Here is a 27,549-nt window from a genome sequence, read left to right on the forward strand (position 1 = left end):
AACACTACAAATCTGAGAGTAAAGAGAAGAACCAGAGTTCAGAACACCTCCACCCAAACACCACCACCCAAACACCACCACCAAACACCACCACCCAAACACCACCACCCAAACACCACCCAAACACCACCACCCAAACACCACCACCCAAACACCACCACCCAAACACCACCCAAACACCACCCAAACACCATCACCCAAACACCACCCAAACACCTCCACCCAAACACCTCCACCCAAACACCACCACCCAAACACCACCCAAACACCACCACCAAACACCACCACCCAAACACCACCACCAAACACCACCCAAACACCACCACCCAAACACCACCACCCAAACACCACCACCCAAACACCACCACCCAAACACCACCCAAACACCACCACCCAAACACCACCACCAAACACCACCCAAACACCACCACCCAAACACCACCACCCAAACACCACCACCCAAACACCACCACCCAAACACCACCACCCAAACACCACCCAAACACCACCACCCAAACACCTCCACCCAAACACCTCCACCCAAACACCTCCACCCAAACACCACCACCCAAACACCACCCAAACACCACCACCAAACACCACCACCCAAACACCACCACCCAAACACCACCCAAACACCACCACCCAAACACCACCACCAAACACCACCCAAACACCACCACCCAAACACCACCCAAACACCACCACCAAACACCACCACCCAAACACCACCACCAAACACCACCCAAACACCACCACCCAAACACCACCACCCAAACACCACCACCCAAACACCACCACCAAACACCACCCAAACACCACCACCCAAACACCTCCACCCAAACACCTCCACCCAAACACCACCACCCAAACACCACCCAAACACCACCACCAAACACCACCACCCAAACACCACCACCCAAACGCCACCACCAAACACCACCCAAACGCCACCACCAAACACCACCCAAACACCACCACCCAAACACCACCCAAACACCTCCACCCAAACACCACCACCAAACACCACCACCCAAACACCACCACCCAAACACCACCCAAACACCACCACCCAAACACCACCACCCAAACACCATCACCCAAACACCACCACCAAACACCACCCAAACACCACCACCAAACACCACCACCCAAACACCACCACCCAAACACCACCACCAAACACCACCACCAAACACCACCACCCAAACACCACCACCCAAACACCACCACCCAAACACCATCACCCAAACACCATCACCCAAACACCACCATCCAAACACCACCACCAAAGACCACCCAAACACCATCACCCAAACACCACCACCCAAACACCACCACCCAAACACCACCACCCAAACACCACCCAAACACCACCACCCAAACACCATCACCCAAACACCATCACCCAAACACCACCACCCAAACACCACCACCCAAACACCACCCAAACACCATCACCCAAACACCACCACCCAAACACCACCACCAAACACCACCCAAACACCACCACCCAAACACCACCACCCAAACACCACCACCCAAACACCACCCAAACACCATCACCCAAACACCACCACCCAAACACCACCACCAAACACCACCCAAACACCACCACCCAAACACCACCACCCAAACACCACCCAAACACCACCACCCAAACACCACCACCCAAACACCACCCAAAAATGCAGCAAATCTCTTTACAAAACATTAAACATTCCATTTTATTTTAGAATCAATGCTGATGTGAGATAAATAGAATATCAGGTGCAGCACAATCCGGATTTTTTTGGGGATGGAGGTCAGGCTGGTTGTCAGGTACTATAAAACGCTTTCTTGTTTAGAGTAGTGTAGTTATTACGAGACGCTGGCTGGTCCTGATCTATCGGATCAGTATCAGAACTCGCGGAACCGAGTAACACTAACATCCAAACTCATACAGTCTATAGGAAACCTGATGACTCTGGAATCCCCGCCCCCAGGTCACGTGTGATATGATATGTAGATTATGGTTATAGTAAATTAATGCAGCTAGCTGAAGTAAGGATGGGAGGGTGTTAGCTTGGATGCTAACAGTTTTGTGATATGAATTAATGGCTGGTGTTTGATATCAGAATGATGTTAGATATGGTAAGATCTGACGTGTTTGATATGATGTAAATAATATCTGTACGTTATTCTGCTCTTTAGGTATAAAGTTCAGATCCGTTTTGTTCTCCATCGTGTTTTAGTGGGCGGGGCTGTGCATTCATTTTTAACTCCTTATTGTTTCTGTGATGAATTAATCTCTAAAACCCTGATTCTGATGTATTTTAGTATGTATTTTTGTGTATGTATATGAGCTGGGCTGGTTTGGTATAAATATGTTTATGGTAATGAGGTCGAATAAATGCAGGTTTAAAGGTCGTTAGCTGGATCGTTTTGTTCTTTGCAGTGTTTTTTATTTTTTATTCAGAATTCTGCGGTTGATTAGAGGGGGATATAAATCGATTGGTTCTCCTCTGTTTCATCTCAGTGTTGCTGCAGTTCTCATGGTGTTGCATCATAACACACCTGCTCGGCCCTGTCCGTTTGACTCGGCGTTGCTCTTCCTGATGACTCAATTGGCCGTAAACTCGGCGCTCCAGCGCTGGGGGCGTTTCTGACAGTCTGATTGGAGCTCGGGCAGGACGGGTTCTGATTCGCTGCTTTACACCCTGAGCTTCTCTCAGAGCGACTCGACCCAAACCCACCAAACCGCCACCAGATACAGCCGTGCAGCCGATACTCTGAGCTCTATTAGTGATCTATAGGTGATTCGTTAATCATACAGCTTGATTTAGGATGCGTCAGTGTGTCTTTGCTATCGTAACAATGGGAAAAGTAAACCTGGCTCAAAATGAGTAAGTCATGTACTAATTCTCTTAATTAACCATAGGTGTGGTTAATTTTGAGCGTAACGTGAAATAAACCAATCAAAGTTCTGCAGCTTTATTTATGATCACAGTGTGATGTGTTATTTTGCTATATTGTGATTATCACACCTTAGTTTTATGTAAAATAAAAATAGCATAAAAACTCTGCCCGACCCGACAGAACCGGAGCAGAGTGAGAAATCTCGACCTGATCCGAGTTCAGGTTGGGCATTGTGTTGCTCAGGAAGATAATCTGAATGCTAAAGCTAAAAACACTCTTTAAAATAGTAACTAACCTCTAACTACTGAGTGCTGATTGGTTGGTGAGCTGATGCTGGAGATACAGGCAGATTACTGAGTTTAAAAGCTTTATAACTAAATAGATTTTGCTCAGTTTATGAATCCATTAATTTTAGACCTATTGGGAGCGCCCTCTGCAGGCCTGACAAACTCGGCGGAGGATTTTCTCCTCTATTACAGTTTTTACATCACTTCCTGTGTGCTCCATTTTTATCTGTCTCCAGAAAACATTCAGAATGTTCAGTAAATGTAGAGATTTCCTCTTTAAACCCAGTTTTACAGTGAGCTGCGTCAATATAAGAGTTAAACTGAACCCAGTGCTGATGCAGCTGTTTAAGCGCTATATATAAATATGTATATATTTAGCATAATATCTATAGAGAAGCACTGACCAATAGAACAGGATGCTCTGAAGCTCAAGGTCATCATCCCCGACACCAGGCATCATTACCAGGCTGTAGAACTGAGGAGATGTTCAGAACCCCTGAGATAAGTTGGAATGAGATGAATTAAAAAGATCTAACATCAGTATCTGACCTCAGTAACGCTCTCCTGCTGATTATATAAAGCTGTAGAATCAGAGCCAGAACCCGTCCCCTCCTCCCTGAATAATCATCACTCTCTCTTTTACTGATTCAACATTTGAAGAAATGGAATTTCCGATAGTGCTGATGTGGGTCATTTTCTCAACACTCTAAAATAATCACTCTTTTGGCTAAAAATAACAAAATACATTTTAATTATTTGGCTATAATATTAATCAGACTGCAGAGAGAAATCATATTTCCTAGCTTTATCACTTTTACTGTAATCACATGCATTTGCCCTTCTCATTAAGAGGATCTGCACTATGTGTTATACAGGTGTTATACAGGTGTTATACAGGTGTTATACAGGTGTTTTACAGTTGTTATTAATATAATATTGTTAATGTGTAATAATGTGTTTATTCAGAGTACCTCTTGTATAATGTATTATTACACTGTATTGGAATAAAATGTAAACATTTTAAAAGTGCTGCAATGTATAACACATTTATAGGTATTGTCCCCTGTATGGAGGGTTATTCTCTGTTAGTACAGTCCAGGTTAGTATGTTAATATCAGAGCTGTGTATTGGTGCATTTGATTATTAATCAGCAGGTTTACTGGTTCTGTTGAGTCTGGACTGGTCCCAGTTCCCCCTGCTGTCCTGTAGCAGCTCTCTCCTGATCTGCAGCAGGTTCTCCTGCTCCATCATCAGCAGGACAGTTTAATGCAGAGATGGATTGTGATGTTCAGGCTGTAATTCAGTTGATTTACTGCAGGTTTAAATTCCTCATCGTGTTTAATATAAAGAGGAGGATCAGAACCGATCCGTCATCCTGATCCTGAACCAGAACACCTGTACAACTTTATACACTACCTGTAATATATATATATAGACTTCAACGCTTCATGTAAATAAATCTGTAAACTGCACTTGTGATTGGACGCTAACTGCTTTTTATTGGCTCTGTACCTGAACTCTTCACACTGACGATAAAATTAATCCTAATCTAATCTAAACTCTGATCTGACAGAGATTCACCTCGTCTTTCTGAGGCTCTGAGACACTTTTCTTAAAGACGTGGCCAAATATTTCTGGCTCAGTATCTGGATCAGACTGTGTTCACACTGACACACTGATTTACAAACTACCAGCCTTTTCCTGTACGAGTTTATAAACACGATTTAACAACAAACGACAGTATAAACCATCAGAACAGATAATGATTTAAATCAGTTTTGTAGACACAGTGGTTTGAGATCCAGAGCTTTCATTCTCAGAATTGTAGATCTGATGCTTTCTGTTGTTATTTACATTTTAAACAGAATCTAATCTTTTTTGAGTTTTGATTTGGGCTATAAATGATTGCTGCAGCTGTTTTCTGTTAAAATAAAACCCATCGAGTTACAGTTGACCAAGTTACTTGTGATCAGGTGTCGCCCTGTTGGAATAAAGAACCTCTGATTAATGGAATTAATGTATCTGAGAAATCAATTACCATTAAATACACTGAGCAACCAAATAACATTTCCTCTAAGTTTGATTATAAAAGGTAAATGAATTGATGCCGCTGGTGTAAAACTGATGCAGAGTTTCAGCAGGTCGGGTTTGAACCCTGTCGAATATAAATTTAATTATAAGAGCTGTCAATCACTCATCAAGAGCAGGTTATTGGAGGACGGTCTGAGGAGGAGGAGTTACTGTAGGTTTCTGGTTTTGGTCTGTGTTGAGGAGCGTAGGGAGGGTTTTACGCCTCATCTAGAAGTGTGAGTGTGTGTGAGTGTGAGTGAGTGTGTGTGTGTGTGTGTTTTTGTACTGTGTTCATGTTTTCCACGTTGGATGTGTGTTTTGTTTGTACAGCAGGAGGAGTGAGGGTGATGATGGTGGTGATGGTGATGATGGTGATGGTGATGTTGATGATGATGATGGTGATGGTGATGGTGATGATGGTGATGGTGATTGTGATGTGATGGTGGTGATGATGGTGGTGGTGATGATGGTGATGGTGATGGTGATGATGATGATGATGATGGGGATGATGGTGATGGTGATGATGGTGATGGTGATGGTGATGGTGATTGTGATATGATGGTGGTGGTGATGGTGGTGGTGATGATGGTGATGGTGATGATGATGATGATGATGATGATGGGGATGATGGTGATGGTGATGATGATGATGGTGATGATGATGGGGATGATGGTGATGGTGGTGGTGATGATGGTGATGATGGTGATGATGATGATGATGATGATGATGGGGATGATGGTGATGGTGGTGGTGATGATGGTGATGATGGTGATGATGATGGTGATGATGATGGTGATGATGGTGATGATGATGGTGATGATGGTGATGGTGGTGGTGATGATGGTGATGATGGTGATGATGGTGATGATGATGGTGATGGTGATGGTGATGATGATGATGATGATGATGATGGGGATGATGGTGATGGTGATGATGATGATGGTGATGATGATGGTGATGATGGTGATGGTGGTGGTGATGGTGGTGATGATGGTGATGGTGATGATGATGATGATGATGGGGATGATGGTGATGGTGGTGGTGATGATGGTGATGATGGTGATGATGATGGTGATGATGATGGTGATGATGATGGTGATGATGGTGATGGTGGTGGTGATGGGGGTGATGATGGTGATGATCTGGTCTTGGTGGGGTCGGATCAGGAAACCGCAGCCGTCCCACACTTACAGACTCTCTGCTGATTCTGCAGGAGTTCTGCAGTATAACACTACTGATTATATAAACATGAACTCAGGACTGAGTCTGACCATCACACACATTCTGTCTGAACTGATTTTATTTATAATATTATATACAGGGTTTGGAGAATGGAACTGAAACACCTGGTTTTAGAGCACAATAATTGATTGTGGTGACGGACAGTTCTGGTGGAAACAGGAGAGTTGAGGTGAACATTGAATTCTGCGTGATTTGATCAGCCGTGGTTTTATGTTTTTTGGATACAATCCGGGTTATCACCCGAACATCCCTTTCAGACAGCTTCCTCTTACAGCGTCCACAGTTAATCCTGTTGGATGTGGTTGGTACTTCTTGGTGGTATGCTGACATTACCCTGGATACCGTGGCTCTTGATGCATCACAAAGACTTGCTGTCTTGGTCACAGATGCTCCAGCAAGACGTGCACCAACAATTTGTCCTCTTTGGAACTCTGGTATGTCCCCCATAATGTTGTGTGCATTGCAATATTTAGAGCAGAACTGTGCTCTTACCCTGCTAATTGAACCTTCACACTCTGCTCTTACTGGTGCAATGTGCAATTAATGAAGATTGAACACCAGGCTGCTCCAATTTAGACATGAAACCTAAAATCCCACTAAAATGATGACAGGTGTTTCAGTTTCATTCTCCAACCCCTGTATTTTACTTTTGCTTTTTTGCTAAAGCTATTCAATAAGAGCTGATTCTCTGGTAGAACCTTTACAGCAAAGTCTTAAAGCTTTCATCCCAAATATACCTCAAATCTCATTTATATAAAGAGCTAAAATGAGTTCTCTACACCTTTACTCAGATCAACAGCTTACCTTGAAGACAATAATAAAACTATTAAATTCCTACAACCGATCAGTAATTTTTTATATGAGGATTTTGTTTTTAATTCATTATTTTATTAAATATTAGAGCTGAAAATGCAGTTTGTGTTTCTTTACCTGTTTTTGTTTAGTGAATCTTTATGTTACTCTCAGTATCTGCAGAACTTCACAGAAACTTCAGCCAGAAACAGAAGCGATGATCAGAGCAGCTCTTTACTCTCAGCAGGATGTTGGTGAAGTGTAGCATGACCTTATTAATCAGGTTAATTAAACCTTTTATATCCAACTGAAACTTCTGACAAAAGACTTTATAAAGCCCAACTTTCCAAACAAAGCCTTTAAATTACATATTTTTATATTATAACTGTCTCAGATTCATTTCTAATTCGACTCGTTTTACCTGTGATAATTCAGCCGAGTTTAAACCACCTGAATGAAGCTCTTTGTTCTGGGGAGAGATCTGAGTATATTACTGTGTTTTTGGATTAAATTAAGCTTTTTAATTAAAGTTTAATTCAGTTGCCTGCAGGCTGAGGGGATGTTTTAATGCAATTTTCTTATAAAATCCGTCCGGCGGGATCGAGTCTGGTTTCCAGCAGGCGGCGAGTTCTGGAGAAATAAAGGAGAAATAAGTTCTGAACTGAGTCTGAACTCCGGTTAGAAAGTTTGGAAAAGGTGAATCAATAAGTGTTTATAAAAGGATGAGATGTTGTGATGATTTGTTGAGAAAAGAGCTTCATCTTCTTTATGTTTGGGTTTATATCAGCGGGGTATTGGGTCCCGGTTCCTCTCGCAGTGACGGGAAATAGTCTGTCTATTAGAGAGTAAGTGATTGATGGATCTATTTCAGACAGAACTGTAAGTAATCACTGGTTTCCTGAAGCTCAGGTTATTCAGAAAGATGATCTGTATGATGAAGAAACAGGAGAAACAGAACATTGCTGGAGTTTTTGGACGTTATTTACAGTCTATCTTTCTGAGAAAACAAACTTTATAATAATTTGGTGCTGCACACCACAAGCAGTAAAAAAAAAACAATTAAAACGGGAACAGAGAGGAACGAAAGAGTGACAAAGAGAAGAGGACAGGAGAAGTAATCATACAACAGATTACAGTGCTGGTGATTCTGTATCTACTGTAACTGTAGATTAATTACAGAGCAGTACGGGTACAACAGATTACAGTGCTGGTGATTCTGTATCTACTGTAACTGTAGATTAATTACAGAGCAATACGGGTACAACAGATTACGGTGCTGGTGATTCTGTATCTACTGTAACTGTAGATTAATTACAGAGCAGTACGGATACAACAGATTACAGTGCTGGTGATTCTGTATCTACTGTAACTGTAGATTAATTACAGAGCAGTATGGGTACAACAGATTACGGTGCTGGTGATTCTGTATCTACTGTAACTGTAGATTAATTACAGAGCAGTACGGGTACAACAGATTACGGTGCTGGTGATTCTGTATCTACTGTAACTGTAGATTAATTACAGAGCAGTACGGGTACAACAGATTACGGTGCTGGTGATTCTGTATCTACTGTAACTGTAGATTAATTACAGAGCAATACGGGTACAACAGATTACGGTGCTGGTGATTCTGTATCTACTGTAACTGTAGATTAATTACAGAGCAGTATGGGTACAACAGATTACAGTGCTGGTGATTCTGTATCTACTGTAACTGTAGATTAATTACAGAGCAGTATGGGTACAACAGATTACAGTGCTGGTGATTCTGTATCTACTGTAACTGTAGATTAATTACAGAGCAGTATGGGTACAACAGATTACGGTGCTGGTGATTCTGTATCTACTGTAACTGTAGATTAATTACAGAGCAATACGGGTACAACAGATTACGGTGCTGGTGATTCTGTATCTACTGTAACTGTAGATTAATTACAGAGCAATACGGGTACAACAGATTACGGTGCTGGTGATTCTGTATCTACTGTAACTGTAGATTAATTACAGAGCAGTACGGGTACAACAGATTACGGTGCTGGTGATTCTGTATCTACTGTAACTGTAGATTAATTACAGAGCAGTACGGGTACAACAGATTACGGTGCTGGTGATTCTGTATCTACTGTAACTGTAGATTAATTACAGAGCAGTATGGGTACAACAGATTACAGTGCTGGTGATTCTGTATCTACTGTAACTGTAGATTAATTACAGAGCAGTACGGGTACAACAGATTACGGTGCTGTTGATTCTGTATCTACTGTAACTGTAGATTAATTACAGAGCAATACGGGTACAACAGATTACGGTGCTGGTGATTCTGTATCTACTGTAACTGTAGATTAATTACAGAGCAATACGGGTACAACAGATTACGGTGCTGGTGATTCTGTATCTACTGTAACTGTAGATTAATTACAGAGCAGTACGGGTACAACAGATTACGGTGCTGGTGATTCTGTATCTACTGTAACTGTAGATTAATTACAGAGCAGTACGGGTACAACAGATTACGGTGCTGGTGATTCTGTATCTACTGTAACTGTAGATTAATTACAGAGCAGTATGGGTACAACAGATTACGGTGCTGTTGATTCTGTATCTACTGTAACTGTAGATTAATTACAGAGCAGTACGGTTACAACAGATTACGGTGCTGTTGATTCTGTATCTACTGTAACTGTAGATTAATTACAGAGCAGTACGGTTACAACAGATTACGGTGCTGTTGATTCTGTATATACTGTAACTGTAGATTAATTACAGAGCAGTACGGGTACAACAGATTACGGTGCTGTTGATTCTGTATCTACTGTAACTGTAGATTAATTACAGAGCAGTACGGGTACAACAGATTACGGTGCTGGTGATTCTGTATCTACTGTAACTGTAGATTAATTACAGAGCAGTACGGGTACAACAGATTACGGTGCTGTTGATTCTGTATCTACTGTAACTGTAGATTAGTTACAGAGCAGTACGGGTACAACAGATTACGGTGCTGGTGATTCTGTATCTACTGTAACTGTAGATTAGTTACAGAGCAGTACGGGTACAACAGATTACAGTGCTGGTGATTCTGTATCTACTGTAACTGTAGATTAGTTACAGAGCAGTACGGTTACAACAGATTACAGTGCTGGTGATTCTGTATCTACTGTAACTGTAGATTAATTACAGAGCAGTACGGTTACAACAGATTACAGTGCTGGTGATTCTGTATCTACTGTAACTGTAGATTAATTACAGAGCAGTACGGGTACAACAGATTATGGTGCTGGTGATTCTGTATCTACTGTAACTGTAGATTAATTACAGAGCAGTACGGGTACAACAGATTATGGTGCTGGTGATTCTGTATCTACTGTAACTGTAGATTAATTACAGAGCAGTACGGGTACAACAGATTATGGTGCTGGTGATTCTGTATCTTCTGTAACTGTAGATTGACCCTTATTTAGTAAACCCATCCATCATCCCATCCTAAAGTACTGGAGAGAATGTTGATGGGATGGAGGTTTGGTTGGTTGATGGATTAGAGGTTTGATTGGTTAATGGGTTTGAGGTTTGATTGGTTGATGGATTGGAGGTTTGATTGGTTAATGGGTTTGAGGTTTGATTGGTTGATGAATTGGAGGTTTGATTGGTTTGATGGGTTCGAGGTTTGATTGGTTAATGGGTTTGCGGTTTGATTGGTTGATGGGTTGGTCGTTTGGTTAGTTGATGGATTGAATGTAGTAAAGTTGTTTAGTTGCTTAGTCACTAAACTGCAGTGTAAAAATGAAACTAACTAGATTAAATACAGAAAAGGATACAGTGTAACACATGAAGCTCTGTTTTACACTTTCATTTGAGAAAACATCGTAAATTTAGGACCTTTTTAATGTTATTTTTTCTGCTCTTATTTCAACAGGATAAAGTGGAACATTCCGGGTCTCAGAGCTGAAATCGAACAGTTTTCAGCATGAGCCGAGCCTTCAACAGGAAAAAAGGTGAGTCCTCTCTCTCTCTCTTTCTCTCTCTCTTTCTCTACCTCTCTCTCTCTCTCTCTCTCTCTCTCTCTCTCTTTCTATCTGTCTCTCTCTCTCTGTCTCTCCCTCTCTCTGTCCTTTCTACCTGGTCAGCATGTCTCAGGACATTGAGCAGTTCGTAATAAAACAGAATCCAGTTCAGTCTGATATCTGTTTTGCGACACCTCATATTTAAATATCAAAACACAGTTACTGCTTAACTAAGATAGAAGCACAAAATCCTTTATTTAAAAGTTTTTACATCTCCCTCATCTATTCATCTCCCACTGACAGTAGGTACAGATCCCTCCCTCAGGCGAAGTCTGCTGGCTTATCCTGCTGTGTACTGTCAAAGGTTCTCAACGGATCTAGTGGGCGGGGCTCTGTCCCCTTTAATATTAAATGAATAGAGTTAATAAACCTGCGTTGAAGAATACTGGTAGTTAAAATGTGAAAAACTGAAACACCAATAAATCCATACTTCCTGGTATTTGATTATTTAGTAGTATTTTATTCACAGTATTGTCTGTGATTCGGTTAGATTTAGATGTTTAGCGCCTCAATCGTCCCCAAACTGATCCGGTAAGAATCTGATACCTTTAATCTGACAGAGCTGGCGGAGCGTCTCTCAGATACAGGAAATCAATCTGATGATCGTTAGCTGCAATTAGAAGGTTGCTCCATATGGGAGCTCAACACAGTGCTAACTGAAGAATACTCTGCTATTCGTTATTAACCCCAACTCAACCCCATCCAGCATCTACTAAACACTAAACCACATCAACCCCATCCAGCATCTACCAAACACTAAACCACATCAACCCCATCCAGCATCTACTAAACATTAAACCACATCAACCCCATCCAGCATCTACCAAACACTAAACCACATCAACCCCATCCAGCATCTACTAAACACTAAACCACATCAGCCCCATCCAGCATCTACCAAACACTAAACACCAAAACACATCAACCCCATCCAGCATCTACCAAACACTAAACCACATCAACCCCATCCAGCATCTACTAAACACTAAACCACATCAACCCCATCCAGCATCTACTAAACACTAAACCACATCAACCCCATCCAGCATCTACTAAACACTAAACCACATCAACCCCATCCAGCATCTACCAAACACTAAACACTAAACCACATCAACCCCATCCAGCATCTACTAAACACTAAACCACATCAACCCCATCCAGAATCTACCAAACACTAAACCACATCAACCCCATCCAGCATCTACCAAACACTAAACCACATCAACCCCCATCCAGCATCTACCAAACACTAAACCACATCAACCCCATCCAGAATCTACCAAACACTAAACCACATCAACCCCATCCAGAATCTACCAAACACTAAACCACATCAACCCCATCCAGAATCTACCAAACACTAAACCACATCAACCCCATCCAGCATCTACCAAACACTAAACACCAAAACACATCAACCCCATCCAGCATCTACTAAACACTAAACCACATCAACCCCCATCCAGCATCTACCAAACACTAAACCACATCAACCCCATCCAGAATCTACCAAACACTAAACCACATCAACCCCATCCAGCATCTACCAAACACTAAACACCAAAACACATCAACCCCATCCAGCATCTACTAAACACTAAACCACATCAACCCCCATCCAGCATCTACCAAACACTAAACCACATCAACCCCATCCAGAATCTACCAAACACTAAACCACATCAACCCCATCCAGCATCTACCAAACACTAAACACCAAAACACATCAACCACGTGTAGTCCAATCAGGGAAATTAGTGTAATTTAAAGATTTACAGAATTATATCAGACAGTAGTTCATTTATGTTGTGTTAAAACCCCGCCCATATTTTCAAAAAATTGTATTGAAACAATTGCAATTAATCAGTTTACAGAACCACAATATATTGTGATACAGTAATTCATAACCCCAATGCCAGCACTGCTGAGGTAAATGAGTGATTAGAATATTATTATTGTATTATCATTATATTACTGGTGGATAATTACTTATGGGACAATATATCATTTAAACAGCAGTGGTCATTGTGAGCACCTCAACACAGTCGAGTCCTCAGATCTGAAGAAAATCTCTTTGTGGTGAATAGTGGGGACGTCCCCACACTGTCACACAGAGCAGCACTGTGTCTCTATACAAAACTACAGATCCAGACGCCGGGCATTATGGGTAAACACTCTGAATTCTTTCACTGAGTAACAAAGATCCATCCACCTCTTTCCCGTCCGTTCTCCCCGCCGTCGGCCCGGTCGCCGCGTGAACGCGCATTCATTAAGAGGAGATAACGAGGCGCGGTAACGAGCCGCCGGCAGTGGAGGGTGATGTGGAGATGTTTCACCTCAACACTGAACTCCTGCAGAGCCGCCGGGTGGCATTTCATTACAGCAGCTGGTCAATACCGCGCCCACCGACGGCATCAATCCCACCGGGCAGCGCGGCACCGAGAGGATTTACAGCCGGTTTATTCCGAATAATTAATCACCTCAGAAACTCCATCAGATTCCTCCAGCTCTAAAGACCAGAGATCACCTGTAGATTCACTGCCATATTAATAACAATTACAAGAAATGAATAGTAAATATAGTTTGTGATGTACGTTACTGTTTAATTCATTACATCTTAAAACTATTAACATTTCATATGAATATTAATCACCCTTAATCACTGATTGGTCAGAATATTAACATCACAGACAGGTTTAGTGAAACTAAACTACAGGAACACTAACACTCGACTATAATTAGCTTTTTGAGATTATTAACACAAGGGTTCCCACATTTTATCTGTTATTACTGTTATAGGTTTTTATTGTTATTCTAAATGGAGACGTGAATGATCATAATGTTTAATGTTATTATTTTAAAGATACTCTTGACAAATATTTTATTACATTTTATTACAAATTTATTCAGAAAACCATTAAATTCAGAAAGATTCACGTAGTTTCTGTTGTCTGTGTGTTTTGTACAGGTTGAGGTTGAGGTTGTTGTGATTAAACATGTGATACTGAATGATGTGATAAGTGTAAATGATCTCATTAGTCCTTCAGTAGAGTAGTGAGTGTTTATGGGTAAAAGCTGAAGGTTTAAACACTCTAGTGATTTCACCGTGTGAGATCTCACCACCAAACTTTGAAACACACTGAGAACGACCCTGAACACCAATCATTTACACCGAACACGAGAGAGACATAAACTGATATTAAATCAGATAATATTAACTGATGTTACAGAACAGTGGAAGTAAAAGAACTTTAAAGGTATCCAGTCACCACAAAGACAATCAATAACATTATAATGATGAAACTGGCACTCATCAGGTCCGGCCCAGATAAGAGCCAAGTGTCCAAACTTTTGACTGGTACTGTACACATTTTTCTCTTCATCAGTTTTCAGTCCTGAAAGTAAAATGTTTCTTGAGGAATTTTAGAACTGTGGACGAACCCGTTCAGGTGTTTTACGAAACTTTTAGAAAAAACTTAAATTAAAACTAATAAGAATCTTCTCTACAGTTTTACTGCTGAACTTCCTGAAGATACTTTTTATACTGTTCTAGAAATTCCTACTGGATACAGACCGATCAGTACTGAGGGTTTAGTGTGTGTGTAGTGTGGGTGTGTGTAGTGTGTGTGTAGTGTGGGTGTGTGTGTGTGTAGTGTGTGTTGTGTGTAGTGTGTGTGTAGTGTGTGTTGTGTGTAGTGTGTGTGTAGTGTGGGTGTGTGTGTGTGTGTAGTGTGTGTTGTGTGTAGTGTGTGTGTAGTGTGTGTTGTGTGTAGTGTGTGTGTAGTGTGTGTGTAGTGTGTGTGTGTGTGTGTGTAGTGTGTGTGTAGTGTGTGTGTGTGTAGTGTGTGTGTGTGTGTAGTGTGTGTGTAGTGTGTGTGTGTAGTGTGTGTGTGTAGTGTGTGTAGTGTGTGTTGTGTGTAGTGTGTGTGTAGTGTGTGTTGTGTGTAGTGTGTGTGTAGTGTGTGTGTGTAGTGTGTGTGTGTAGTGTGTGTGTAGTGTGTGTGTGTAGTGTGTGTGTGGGTGTGTGTAGTGTGTGTGTGTAGTGTGTGTGTTGTGTGTAGTGTGTGTGTTGTGTGTAGTGTGTGTGTAGTGTGTGTGTGTAGTGTGTGTAGTGTGTGTGTAGTGTGTGTGTGTAGTGTGTGTGTGTGTGTGTAGTGTGTGTGTGTAGTGTGTGTGTGTGTGTGTAGTGTGTAGTGTGTGTGTGTAGTGTGTGTGTGTAGTGTGTGTGTGTGTGTGTGTAGTGTGTGTGTAGTGTGTGTGTGTAGTGTGTGTGTGTGTGTAGTGTGTGTGTGGGTGTGTGTAGTGTGTGTAGTGTGTAGTGTGTGTTGTGTGTAGTGTGTGTGTGTAGTGTGTGTGTGTAGTGTGTGTGTGTAGTGTGTGTGTAGTGTGTGTGTAGTGTGTGTAGTGTGTGTGTGTGTGTGTGTAGTGTGTAGTGTGTGTGTGTAGTGTGTGTGTGTAGTGTGTGTGTGTGTGTGTAGTGTGTAGTGTGTGTGTAGTGTGTGTGTGTAGTGTGTGTGTGTGTGTGTAGTGTGTGTGTAGTGTGTGTAGTGTGTGTGTAGTGTGTGTGTAGTGTGTGTGTGTGTGTAGTGTGTGTAGTGTGTGTGTGTGTGTGTGTAGTGTGTGTGTGGGTGTGTGTAGTGTGTGTGTGTGTGTGTGTGTAGTGTGTGTAGTGTGTGTGTAGTGTGTGTGTGTAGTGTGTGTGTGTAGTGTGTGTGTAGTGTGTGTTGTGTGTAGTGTGTGTGTAGTGTGTGTGTAGTGTGTGTAGTGTGTGTGTGTAGTGTGTAGTGTGTGTAGTGTGTGTGTGTGTGTGTGTAGTGTGTGTGTAGTGTGTGTGTGTAGTGTGTGTGTGTGTGTGTAGTGTGTAGTGTGTGTGTGTAGTGTGTGTGTGTAGTGTGTGTGTGTGTGTAGTGTGTGTGTGGGTGTGTGTAGTGTGTGTTGTGTGTAGTGTGTGTGTAGTGTGTGTTGTGTGTAGTGTATGTGTGTAGTGTGTGTGTGTGTGTAGTGTGTGTGTGGGTGTGTGTAGTTTGTGTTGTGTGTAGTTTGTGTTGTGTGTAGTGTGTGTGTAGTGTGTGTTGTGTGTAGTGTGTGTGTGTGTAGTGTGTGTGTGTAGTGTGTGTGTGTAGTGTGTGTGTAGTGTGTGTAGTGTGTGTGTGTGTGTGTGTAGTGTGTAGTGTGTGTGTGTAGTGTGTGTGTAGTGTGTAGTGTGTGTGTGTAGTGTGTGTGTGTAGTGTGTGTGTGTGTGTGTAGTGTGTGTGTAGTGTGTGTGTAGTGTGTGTGTGTGTGTGTGTAGTGTGTGTGTGGGTGTGTGTAGTGTGTGTTGTGTGTAGTGTGTGTGTAGTGTGTGTTGTGTGTGTAGTGTGTGTGTAGTGTGTGTGTAGTGTGTGTGTGTGTGTGTGTAGTGTGTGTAGTGTGTGTGTGTGTGTAGTGTGTGTGTGGGTGTGTGTAGTGTGTGTGTGTAGTGTGTGTGTTGTGTGTAGTGTGTGTGTAGTGTGTGTAGTGTGTGTGTGTAGTGTGTGTGTGTAGTGTGTGTGTAGTGTGTGTTGTGTGTAGTGTGTGTGTAGTGTGTGTTGTGTGTAGTGTGTGTGTGTTGTGTGTGTGTAGTGTGTGTGTGTGTGTGTGTGTAGTGTGTGTGTAGTGTGTGTGTGTGTGTAGTGTGTGTGTGTGTGTGTGTAGTGTGTGTGTGTAGTGTGTGTGTGTAGTGTGTGTGTAGTGTGTGTGTAGTGTGTGTGTAGTGTGTGTTGTGTGTAGTGTGTGTGTAGTGTGTGTTGTGTGTAGTGTGTGTGTAGTGTGTGTTGTGTGTAGTGTGTGTGTGTTGTGTGTGTGTAGTGTGTGTGTAGTGTGTGTGTGTGTGTAGTGTGTGTGTAGTGTGTGTGTGTGTGTGTGTGTAGTGTGTGTGTAGTGTGTGTGTGTGTGTAGTGTGTGTGTGTGTGTAGTGTGTGTGTGTGTGTGTGTAGTGTGTGTGTGTGTGTGTGTAGTGTGTGTGTGTGTAGTGTGGGTGGGTGGGTGTTGTGTGTAGTGTGTGTGTAGTGTGTGTGTGTGTGTAGTGTGTGTTCTGTGTGTGTAGTGTGTGTGTAGTGTGTGTGTGTGTGTGTAGTGTGTGTAGTGTGTGTGTGTGTGTGTGTGTGTGTGTAGTGTGTGTGTGTGTGTAGTGTGTGTGTGTAGTGTTTGTGTGTGTGTGTGTAGTGTGTGTGTAGTGTGTGTAGTGTGTGTGTGTGTGTAGTGTGTGTGTAGTGTGTGTGTGTAGTGTGTGGGTGGGTGTGTGTAGTGTGTGTGTAGTGTGTGTGTGTGTGTGTAGTGTGTGTGTAGTGTGTGTGTGTAGTGTGTGTGTGTGTGTGTGTAGTGTGTGTAGTGTGTGTTGTGTGTAGTGTGTGTGTGTGTAGTGTGTGTGTGTGTGTGTGTGTGTGTGTGTGTAGTGTGTGTAGTGTGTGTGTAGTGTGTGTGTAGTGTGTGTGTGTAGTGTGTGGGTGGGTGTGTGTAGTGTGTGTGTAGTGTGTGTGTGTGTGTAGTGTGTGTGTAGTGTGTGTGTGTAGTGTGTGTGTGTGTGTAGTGTGGGTGGGTGTGTGTTGTGTGTAGTGTGTGTGTGTGTAGTGTGTGTGTGTGTGTGTGTGTGTGTGTAGTGTGTGTAGTGTGTGTGTGTGTGTAGTGTGTGTGTAGTGTGTGTGTGTGTGTGTAGTGTGTGTAGTGTGTGTGTGTGTGTGTGTGTGTGTGTAGTGTGTGTGTGTGTGTAGTGTGTGTGTGTAGTGTTTGTGTGTGTGTGTGTGTGTGTAGTGTGTGTGTAGTGTGTGTAGTGTGTGTGTGTGTGTAGTGTGTGTGTAGTGTGTGTGTGTAGTGTGTGTGTGTGTGTGTGTAGTGTGGGTGGGTGTGTGTTGTGTGTAGTGTGTGTGTGTGTAGTGTGTGTGTGTGTGTGTGTGTGTGTGTAGTGTGTGTGTGTAGTGTGTGTGTGTGTAGTGTGTGTGTGTGTAGTGTGTGTGTGTAGTGTGTGTGTGTAGTGTGTGTTGTGTGTGTGTGTAGTGTGTGTAGTGTGTGTGTGTAGTGTGTGTGTGTGTGTGTGTAGTGTGTGTTGTGTGTGTGTGTAGTGTGTGTGTAGTGTGTGTGTGTGTGTAGTGTGTGTTGTGTGTGTGTAGTGTGTGTGTGTGTAGTGTGTGTGTGTAGTGTGTGTGTGTGTAGTGTGTGTGTGTGTGTGTGTAGTGTGTGTAGTGTGTGTGTAGTGTGTGTGTGTGTAGTGTGTGTAGTGTGTGTTGTGTGTAGTGTGTGTGTAGTGTGTGTTGTGTGTAGTGTGTGTGTGTGTGTAGTGTGTGTTGTGTGTAGTGTGTGTGTAGTGTGTGTTGTGTGTAGTGTGTGTGTGTAGTGTGTGTGTAGTGTGTGTTGTGTGTGTGTAGTGTGTGTGTAGTGTGTGTGTAGTGTGTGTTGTGTGTAGTGTGTGTGTGTAGTGTGTGTTGTGTGTGTAGTGTGTGTGTAGTGTGTGTTGTGTGTAGTGTGTGTAGTGTGTGTGTAGTGTGTGTGTAGTGTGTGTGTGTGTGTGTAGTGTGTGTGTGTAGTGTGTGTGTGGGTGTGTGTAGTGTGTGTGTGTAGTGTGTGTGTTGTGTGTAGTGTGTGTAGTGTGTGTAGTGTGTGTAGTGTGTGTAGTGTGTGTGTGTAGTGTGTGTAGTGTGTGTGTAGTGTGTGTGTAGTGTGTGTAGTGTGTGTGTAGTGTGTGTTGTGTGTAGTGTGTGTGTAGTGTGTGTTGTGTGTAGTGTGTGTGTGTTGTGTGTGTGTGTAGTGTGTGTGTGTGTGTGTGTGTGTAGTGTGTGTGTAGTGTGTGTGTGTGTGTGTGTAGTGTGTGTGTGTGTGTGTGTAGTGTGTGTGTGTGTAGTGTGTGTGTGTAGTGTGTGTGTAGTGTGTGTGTAGTGTGTGTTGTGTGTAGTGTGTGTGTAGTGTGTGTTGTGTGTAGTGTGTGTGTAGTGTGTGTTGTGTGTAGTGTGTGTGTGTTGTGTGTGTGTAGTGTGTGTGTAGTGTGTGTGTGTCTGTAGTGTGTGTGTAGTGTGTGTGTGTGTGTGTGTGTAGTGTGTGTGTAGTGTGTGTGTGTGTGTGTAGTGTGTGTGTGTGTGTAGTGTGTGTGTGTGTGTGTGTAGTGTGTGTGTGTGTAGTGTGTGTGTGTGTAGTGTGTGTGTGTGTGTAGTGTGTGTGTGTGTAGTGTGTGTTGTGTGTGTGTAGTGTGTGTGTAGTGTGTGTGTGTGTGTGTGTAGTGTGTGTGTGTGTGTGTGTGTGTGTAGTGTGTGTTGTGTGTGTAGTGTGTGTGTAGTGTGTGTGTAGTGTGTGTGTGTGTGTGTAGTGTGTGTGTGTGTGTGTGTAGTGTGTGTGTGTAGTGTGTGTGTGTGTGTGTGTGTAGTGTGTGTGTAGTGTGTGTAGTGTGTGTGTGTGTAGTGTGTGTGTAGTGTGTGTGTGTAGTGTGTGGGTGGGTGTGTGTAGTGTGTGTGTAGTGTGTGTGTGTGTGTAGTGTGGGTGGGTGTGTGTTGTGTGTAGTGTGTGTGTGTGTAGTGTGTGTGTGTGTGTGTGTGTGTGTGTAGTGTGTGTGTGTGTGTGTGTGTAGTGTGTGTGTGTGTAGTGTGTGTGTGTGTAGTGTGTGTGTGTAGTGTGTGTGTGTGTAGTGTGTGTTGTGTGTGTGTGTAGTGTGTGTGTAGTGTGTGTGTGTGTGTAGTGTGTGTTGTGTGTGTGTAGTGTGTGTGTAGTGTGTGTGTGTGTGTGTAGTGTGTGTGTGTGTGTAGTGTGTGTAGTGTGTGTAGTGTGTGTGTGTGTGTGTGTGTGTGTAGTGTGTGTGTGTGTGTGTGTGTAGTGTGTGTGTGTAGTGTGTGTGTGTGTGTGTGTAGTGTGTGTGTAGTGTGTGTAGTGTGTGTGTGTGTAGTGTGTGTGTAGTGTGTGTGTGTAGTGTGTGGGTGGGTGTGTGTAGTGTGTGTGTAGTGTGTGTGTGTGTGTAGTGTGGGTGGGTGTGTGTTGTGTGTAGTGTGTGTGTGTGTAGTCTGTGTGTGTGTGTGTGTGTGTGTGTGTAGTGTGTGTGTGTGTGTGTGTGTGTAGTGTGTGTGTGTGTAGTGTGTGTGTGTGTAGTGTGTGTGTGTAGTGTGTGTGTGTGTAGTGTGTGTTGTGTGTGTGTGTAGTGTGTGTAGTGTGTGTGTGTGTAGTGTGTGTGTGTAGTGTGTGTGTGTAGTGTGTGTGTGTGTAGTGTGTGTGTGTGTAGTGTGTGTGTGTGTGTGTGTAGTGTTTGTAGTGTGTGTGTGTAGTGTGTGTGTGTGTAGTGTGTGTGTGTGTGTAGTGTGTGTGTGTGTGTAGTGTGTGTGTGTAGTGTGTGTGTGTGTAGTGTGTGTGTGTGTGTGTGTAGTGTGTGTAGTGTGTGTGTGTAGTGTGTGTGTGTAGTGTGTGTGTGTGTAGTGTGTGTGTGTGTAGTGTGTGTTGTGTGTAGTGTGTGTGTGTGTAGTGTGTGTTGTGTGTAGTGTGTGTGTGTGTAGTGTGTGTTGTGTGTAGTGTGTGTGTGTGTAGTGTGTGTTGTGTGTAGTGTGTGTGTGTAGTGTGTGTGTAGTGTGTGTGTAGTGTGTGTTGTGTGTAGTGTGTGTGTGTAGTGTGTGTTGTGTGTGTGTAGTGTGTGTGTGTGTAGTGTGTGTGTGTAGTGTGTGTAGTGTGTGTAGTGTGTGTGTGTAGTGTGTGTGTGTAGTGTGTGTGTGTAGTGTGTGTAGTGTGTGTAGTGTGTGTGTGTAGTGTGTGTGTGTAGTGTGTGTGTGTGTGTAGTGTGTGTTGTGTGTAGTGTGTGTTGTGTGTAGTGTGTGTGTGTGTAGTGTGTGTGTAGTGTGTGTTGTGTGTAGTGTGTGTGTGTGTAGTGTGTGTTGTGTGTAGTGTGTGTGTGTAGTGTGTGTGTAGTGTGTGTGTAGTGTGTGTAGTGTGTGTGTGTGTAGTGTGTGTGTGTGTAGTGTGTGTTGTGTGTGTGTAGTGTGTGTGTAGTGTGTGTTGTGTGTAGTGTGTGTGTAGTGTGTGTGTAGTGTGTGTGTAGTGTGTGTGTAGTGTGTGTGTGTGTGTAGTGTGTGTGTGTGTAGTGTGTGTTGTGTGTGTGTAGTGTGTGTGTAGTGTGTGTGTAGTGTGTGTGTGTGTGTGTAGTGTGTGTGTGTGTGTAGTGTGTGTGTGTGTGTAGTGTGTGTTGTGTGTGTGTATTGTGTGTGTAGTGTGTGTGTGTAGTGTGTGTTGTGTGTGTGTAGTGTGTGTGTAGTGTGTGTTGTGTGTAGTGTGTGTGTAGTGTGTGTGTAGTGTGTGTGTAGTGTGTGTGTAGTGTGTGTGTGTGTAGTGTGTGTGTAGTGTGTGTGTGTGTGTGTAGTGTGTGTGTGTGTGTAGTGTGTGTGTGTGTGTGTAGTGTGTGTTGTGTGTGTGTAGTGTGTGTGTAGTGTGTGTGTGTGTGTAGTGTGTGTGTGTGTGTAGTGTGTGTGTGTGTGTGTAGTGTGTGTGTGTGTAGTGTGTGTGTGTGTGTAGTGTGTGTGTAGTGTGTGTGTGTGTGTGTAGTGTGTGTGTAGTGTGTGTGTGTGTGTAGTGTGTGTGTAGTGTGTGTGTGTGTGTGTAGTGTGTGTGTGTGTGTAGTGTGTGTGTGTGTAGTGTGTGTTGTGTGTGTGTAGTGTGTGTGTGTGTGTGTGTGTAGTGTGTGTGTGTGTGTAGTGTGTGTGTGTGTGTAGTGTGTGTAGTGTGTGTGTAGTGTGTGTGTGTGTGTGTGTAGTGTGTGTGTGTGTGTAGTGTGTGTGTGTGTGTAGTGTGTGTGTAGTGTGTGTGTAGTGTGTGTGTAGTGTGTGTGTGTGTGTTTTGTGCTGCAGGTAATTGTATTTATTAATCTGCTGTAATGAAAGTAAATCCCCTCAGTAAAATATTCTGTATATCAGGTTTAATCAGCGTCAGGTTTGGGATTTTATTCAAATAAAGTTTATATATTTTATTCCTTCATGTTTCTGAGGGTTAATATGTTAATAAGTCTGACCACAAAGGAATAATTGGGCCCAAAAAACAGCGAACAAGAGCCGCACACACAATTACCACACACACACACACACACACACACTACACACACACACACACACATACACACACACACACACACACACACACACACACTCACAGCTTTATACAGCTCTGGCTCTGGTGATTTAAAGCGTAATAAAGACAGTTTTATTCAGAATCACCGTCTTTAAAATCTTTAAACACCGTCTCTCACAGAGCTGCACTAACTGACTCCTCTATTCACTTCTATCAGTATAACTCAGTCATTCTGTTTTATTACAGGACTGAGATCATTTACTGACAGTCTGATGTTCCACGTTCAGCTACTGAATCTCAGATATCCTTTATTAATAACTTTATACAGCTCTGTAAAAAATAAATACAGCACTTCAGTTTCTGAATCAGTTTCTCTGATTTTGCTATTTATAGGTTTATGTTTGAGTAAAATGAACATTGTTGTTTTATTCTATAAACTACAGACAACATTTCTCCCAAATTCCAAATAAAAATATTCTCATTTAGAGCATTTATTTACAGAAAATGAGAAATGACTGAAATAACAAAAAAGATGCAGAGCTTTCAGACCTCAAATAATGCAAAGAAATCAAGTTCATATTCATAAAGTTTTAAGAGTTCAGAAATAATCAATATTTGGTGGAATAACCCTGGTTGGTTTTTAATCACAGTTTTTATGCATCTTGGCATCATGTTCTCCTCCACCAGTCTTACACACTGCTTTTGGATAACTTTATGCTGCTTTACTCCTGGTGTAAAAATTCAAGCAGTTCAGTTTGGTGGTTTGATGGTTTGTGATCATCCATCTTCCTCTTGATTATATTCCAGAGGTTTTTAATTGGGAAAAATCAAAGAAACTCATCATTTTAAGTGCTCTCTTATTAAAAAGCGGTATTTTATTATGATGGGTTTGTTTTAAACAGGCAGGAGTTTCCTATAACATCACTATTCATCACCAGCGCTCACCAGGCAGAAGCTCTCGCACGGAAAATAGAGATCAGAGGATTTTAATTTCTGCTCCTCACTGATCTCCTGTTCTACTGATGATCCTGAACATGAGATCTGATTGGACGGTGGTTTAATTGAGTAAGTTAGAGTATAAACCAGGTTAAGTCTGTAATTAGGATGTGTAAAACTACAGACAGAGGGATTAGCATCACTTCTCCGTCTTTCAGCACCAAACAAAAATCCATCCTGTTTTTGTTTTTTAATGATTTTGTAATTAATGGGCGAGTGCTCTGATTAATCAGAATCGAACCCGGCGCTCTGCGGGCGGCAGGAGTATTTAAATTTCAGTCAGCAGAGTCCGGCGTTCGATCCGCCGCTCGTCCAGATAAACGCTTGATTAATCGCTCGCTGTTTCTTGTAGGTTCAAGGTTAAGAATGGCTGTAGTCCAGGATTTTATTCCCCCAATACATTACTGCACATTTTATTTATTTATCTGTGAGTTTAGAGCTGAAATACTGCCGACATTAACTCAAACTGAGGAAGAGGGAATTAACTCCACACAGCAGCTCTCAGTGTTTACCTGTAATAAACTCTATATAACATTAAAATACTGGACCCAAATAAACATAAGTGTGTTTATAGAAACACAGACAGGGCGAGTGAATTAACTCAAACCGTACTTATAATAATTTCCTCCACCCAGAATAAGTGCATTATCAGTCCAATGAGGGCCAGCTGGGACCGACCGGGGCTGAGTGTCCTGGCATGAGGTGAACTCAATGTATATAATATATATGTGTATGTATATATATATATATATACGTGTGTGTGTGTATCTGGACAGTGTCCTGCTGTGTTTAGCCCGTGGCGTTCCCCCCTGGTGAGAGTGTATATATTAAAATTAAATATTGTATTCAGTATGAATTCTGTGTCGTACAGTAAAGTAGAGTATTGATCGCTTGTGTTTATGAATTTCTGATCAGTGCTGGCGGGTGGTGAGGTGGTCAGAAGTGTTGGGATGGGTGGTGTGGATGATGTGGGTTGTGTGGATGGTGTGGTGCCGGGAGCGCCTGCATAAACTGACCTTCAGCAGCAGCAGCTTTCGGGTAGCAGTCTGGCGGCGGGGCAGCCGGCACAGTGCTGTCAGTCCTGGGCTGCTACACTGTTGTAGAGAGCGTGCTGTGTGGCAGTGTGATGTAGTGTGTGGTAGTGTGAGGCAGTGTGCGGTAGTGTGAGGTAGTGTGTGGTAGTGTGAGGTAGTGGCAGTGTGTGGTAGTGTGTGGTAATGTGTGGTAGTGTGAGGTAGTGTGTGGCATTGTGAGGCAGTGTGCAGTAGTGTGAGGTAGTGTGTGGCAGTGTGCGGTAGTGTGCAGTAGTGTGCAGTATTGTGTGGCATTGTGAGGCAGTGTGCGGTAGTGTGAGGTAATGTGTGGCATTGTGAGGCAGTGTGCAGTAGTGTGAAGTAATGTGTGGCATTGTGAGGCAGTGTGCATTAGTGTGCGGTAGTGTGCGGTAGTGTGCGGTAGTGTGAGGTAGTGTGTGGAGCTGCTGTTGCATTTGGATGGATCTTCATAGTTACAGTTCTGATCTGTCTCTGTCTGTTGCAGTGAATGCTCAGTAATGAAGAACTGTTTATAGAGTGTTTATATGATGTTTATAAAGTGTTTATAGAGTCTGGTGGTATGTTTAGGACAGTGTTTTGTGAATTGTACTGTAAAAGTGAAGTAGGTAATTGTACAGTAGCTCTGTAATTGTATTGTATTGTACTGTAATTGTAGTTATATGTAAAGGAACAGTACAGTAATTTAGTTTATATGAATCTGTTTACTCAGGACGTCTCTTTAAATCTCTCTGTTTTAGACGTTATTAATCTAAACTGCTGAATCTCTGGATAATTAATGCAGTGAATAAACTCTATTCGATCAGCATCTCGTATCAATAACTTTAATGAAGCTCTTATTTTACTGTGTTTAGCGTTTCTCTCAATAACTGAATTAGAGAGAGATATTTATCTCACTGACCTTCTGCTGGAAACCAGTCCAACCTCCTCAGAGACGCTTTTAATCTGCTGCTTCATCCAACATCTCCACTTAATGATGCTCTCTCTCTCTCTCTCTCTCTCACACTCTCTCTCTCTCTCTCTCTCTCTCTCTCTCTGTATCTCTCTCTCTTTTTTTATAGATAAATCATGGATGCACACGCCGGAGGCTCTGGCCAAGCACTTTATAGCGTACAATGCTAAGGTAAGTTCTGAATCTCACAGATAAGATCACACTTCATCACTGCTGAATATTACAGAGTCTTTATGATCTCCAGACCTTTATCTTTCAGAGCATTTACACTTACAGCTCTTACATCACTAATCACAGAGCTTTCACCCACATATACTTACAGACCTTCTGCACTCTTCTCTCAGAAATGCAGCCCTACCTCACATTAAACCATACTATTAAATACTGACCCATAATCATACACACAAACAATATAAAAAGTTTCTGCATTATAGATTACACTAAACTCATCCAAACTATGAAGAAAAACTTACATCTCTGCTGGATTTTTTCAGTCAGTTTTATGAGGTAGAGTCTCCTGGAATTCAGGCTTTCAGTTAACAGCTGTGCTGAACTCATCAAGAGTTAATTACATGAATTTCTTGTCTCTTAATAAAGTGTTTGAGAGCATCAGTTAAAGTAAAGTAGTGAAGAGGTAGAGTTACAGGTATACAGTGAATAGTGAATATTTGAGTAATGTTCGAATCGAGATTTTAGTCGATGCATCTGTCTTCTAAATTACATTACATTACATTACATTACATTACATTACATTACATTTGGCAGACGCTTTTGTCCAAAGCGACTTACAATAGTCAAGTACAATGTAAAATAAGTTTAAAGGTAAAACATCTTTGGGTAGGGATAAAAGGAGGTCAAAGGGGAGTAATAGGATAGAGAAGTGAAGGAGGGGAAGAAGGAAATGAGGTTAGAAGTAGTTAGTGTGTTAGAGGTGTTAGGAGAGTAAGTGCTCTTTGAAGAGCTCAGTCTTCAGGAGTTTATTAAAGATAGTGAGAGATTCTCCTGATCTGGTAGTGGAAGGTAGTTAGTTAGAGGTGTTAGGAGAGTAAGAGCTCTTTGAAGAGCTCTGTCTTCAGGAGTTTATTAAAGATAGTGAGAGATTCTCCTGATCTGGTAGTAGAAGGTAGTTAGTTAGAGGTGTTAGGAGAGTAAGTGCTCTTTGAAGAGCTCTGTCTTCAGGAGTTTATTAAAGATAGTGAGAGATTCTCCTGATCTGGTAGTAGAAGGTAGTTAGTTAGAGGTGTTAGGAGAGTAAGTGCTCTTTGAAGAGCTCTGTCTTCAGGAGGTTATTAAAGATAGTGAGAGATTCTCCTGATCTGGTAGTAGAAGGTAGTTTGTTCCACCATTGGGGAACTCTGTATGAGAACAGTCTGGATTGCTTTGTGTGAATGTTTGTTTGGTAAAGCGAGGCGACGTTCATTGGAGGAGCGCAGCGGCCGGGAGGTAGCGTAAGCCTTCAGGAGCGAGTGCAGGTAGGAAGGAGCCTGTTCTGTCATCACCTTGTAGACGATTGTAAGAGCTTTGAATTTGATATTGTAATAGATGGTGGGTCAAGCTGAGCCTAAACCTGTAGCTAAAATATTCTTGGTACAGATTAAATTTTTACCGTTTATTTCAGGTGAGGGGGGGCTGGAACATTCTAGGCCAGGGCATCTTTATATCTTTACACTGATCTGTTTGCATGTAGTGCTGCATCCTGCAGTCGTCTGCCAACAGTGCTGGCACTAACTGGATGATTCCTGGAGGCGTCGCTGCACGCTGAATGTCGCTGAATGTCCATAAAAACAGTTTTACTCGTGTGATCTGGATGCCTGGAGTTGTAGGAAAGGTTCACATGGGAAGAGCAGCCGGGAGGAAGCTGCAGTAATCTTTTTCTTAAAGCTGGACGTGAGCTCTGTGTTTTAGAGAACAGGGTTGTTATTCTTTTGGTTTAATACATGTTTCTGCTGTAAGACCCGGTTGGTCCGTCTCTCCGGAGAGGAGGGGTCAGTGTCAAGTTGTTTTCACTTAATAATATCAACAAGAACTCCAGATACTGTACAGATAAAACAGCTTTATATCTTTTAGAGTTTTGCTCTGAAAGGAAGTTCAGCAGGTTAAAGTAAAGTGATTTTTATCTCCGTGGCTCTTCATCATTCTCTCCTGTGGAAGTGATGGATGCT

The 27,549-nt window shown here is 42.4% G+C and overlaps 1 protein-coding gene across 6 annotated transcripts in view; it reads left to right on the forward strand.

Annotated features, from left to right (window-relative positions):
• The window catches only part of gulp1a (GULP PTB domain containing engulfment adaptor 1a), a 91,745-nt gene that overhangs the window by 46,336 nt on the left and 17,860 nt on the right, over nucleotides 1–27,549 (forward strand). For all 6 annotated transcript variants that reach the window (XM_049484672.1, XM_049484669.1, XM_049484674.1 and 3 more), the window contains 2 exons: nucleotides 11,203–11,281; nucleotides 25,497–25,558. In XM_049484672.1, the coding sequence (XP_049340629.1) occupies nucleotides 11,254–11,281; nucleotides 25,497–25,558 (90 nt within the window). In that variant the 5' untranslated portion in view covers nucleotides 11,203–11,253. The remainder of the gene's footprint in view (nucleotides 1–11,202; nucleotides 11,282–25,496; nucleotides 25,559–27,549) is intronic.

This window comes from Astyanax mexicanus, chromosome 11 (genome assembly GCF_023375975.1).
Source record: "Astyanax mexicanus isolate ESR-SI-001 chromosome 11, AstMex3_surface, whole genome shotgun sequence".
Lineage (NCBI taxonomy): Eukaryota > Metazoa > Chordata > Actinopteri > Characiformes > Acestrorhamphidae > Astyanax > Astyanax mexicanus.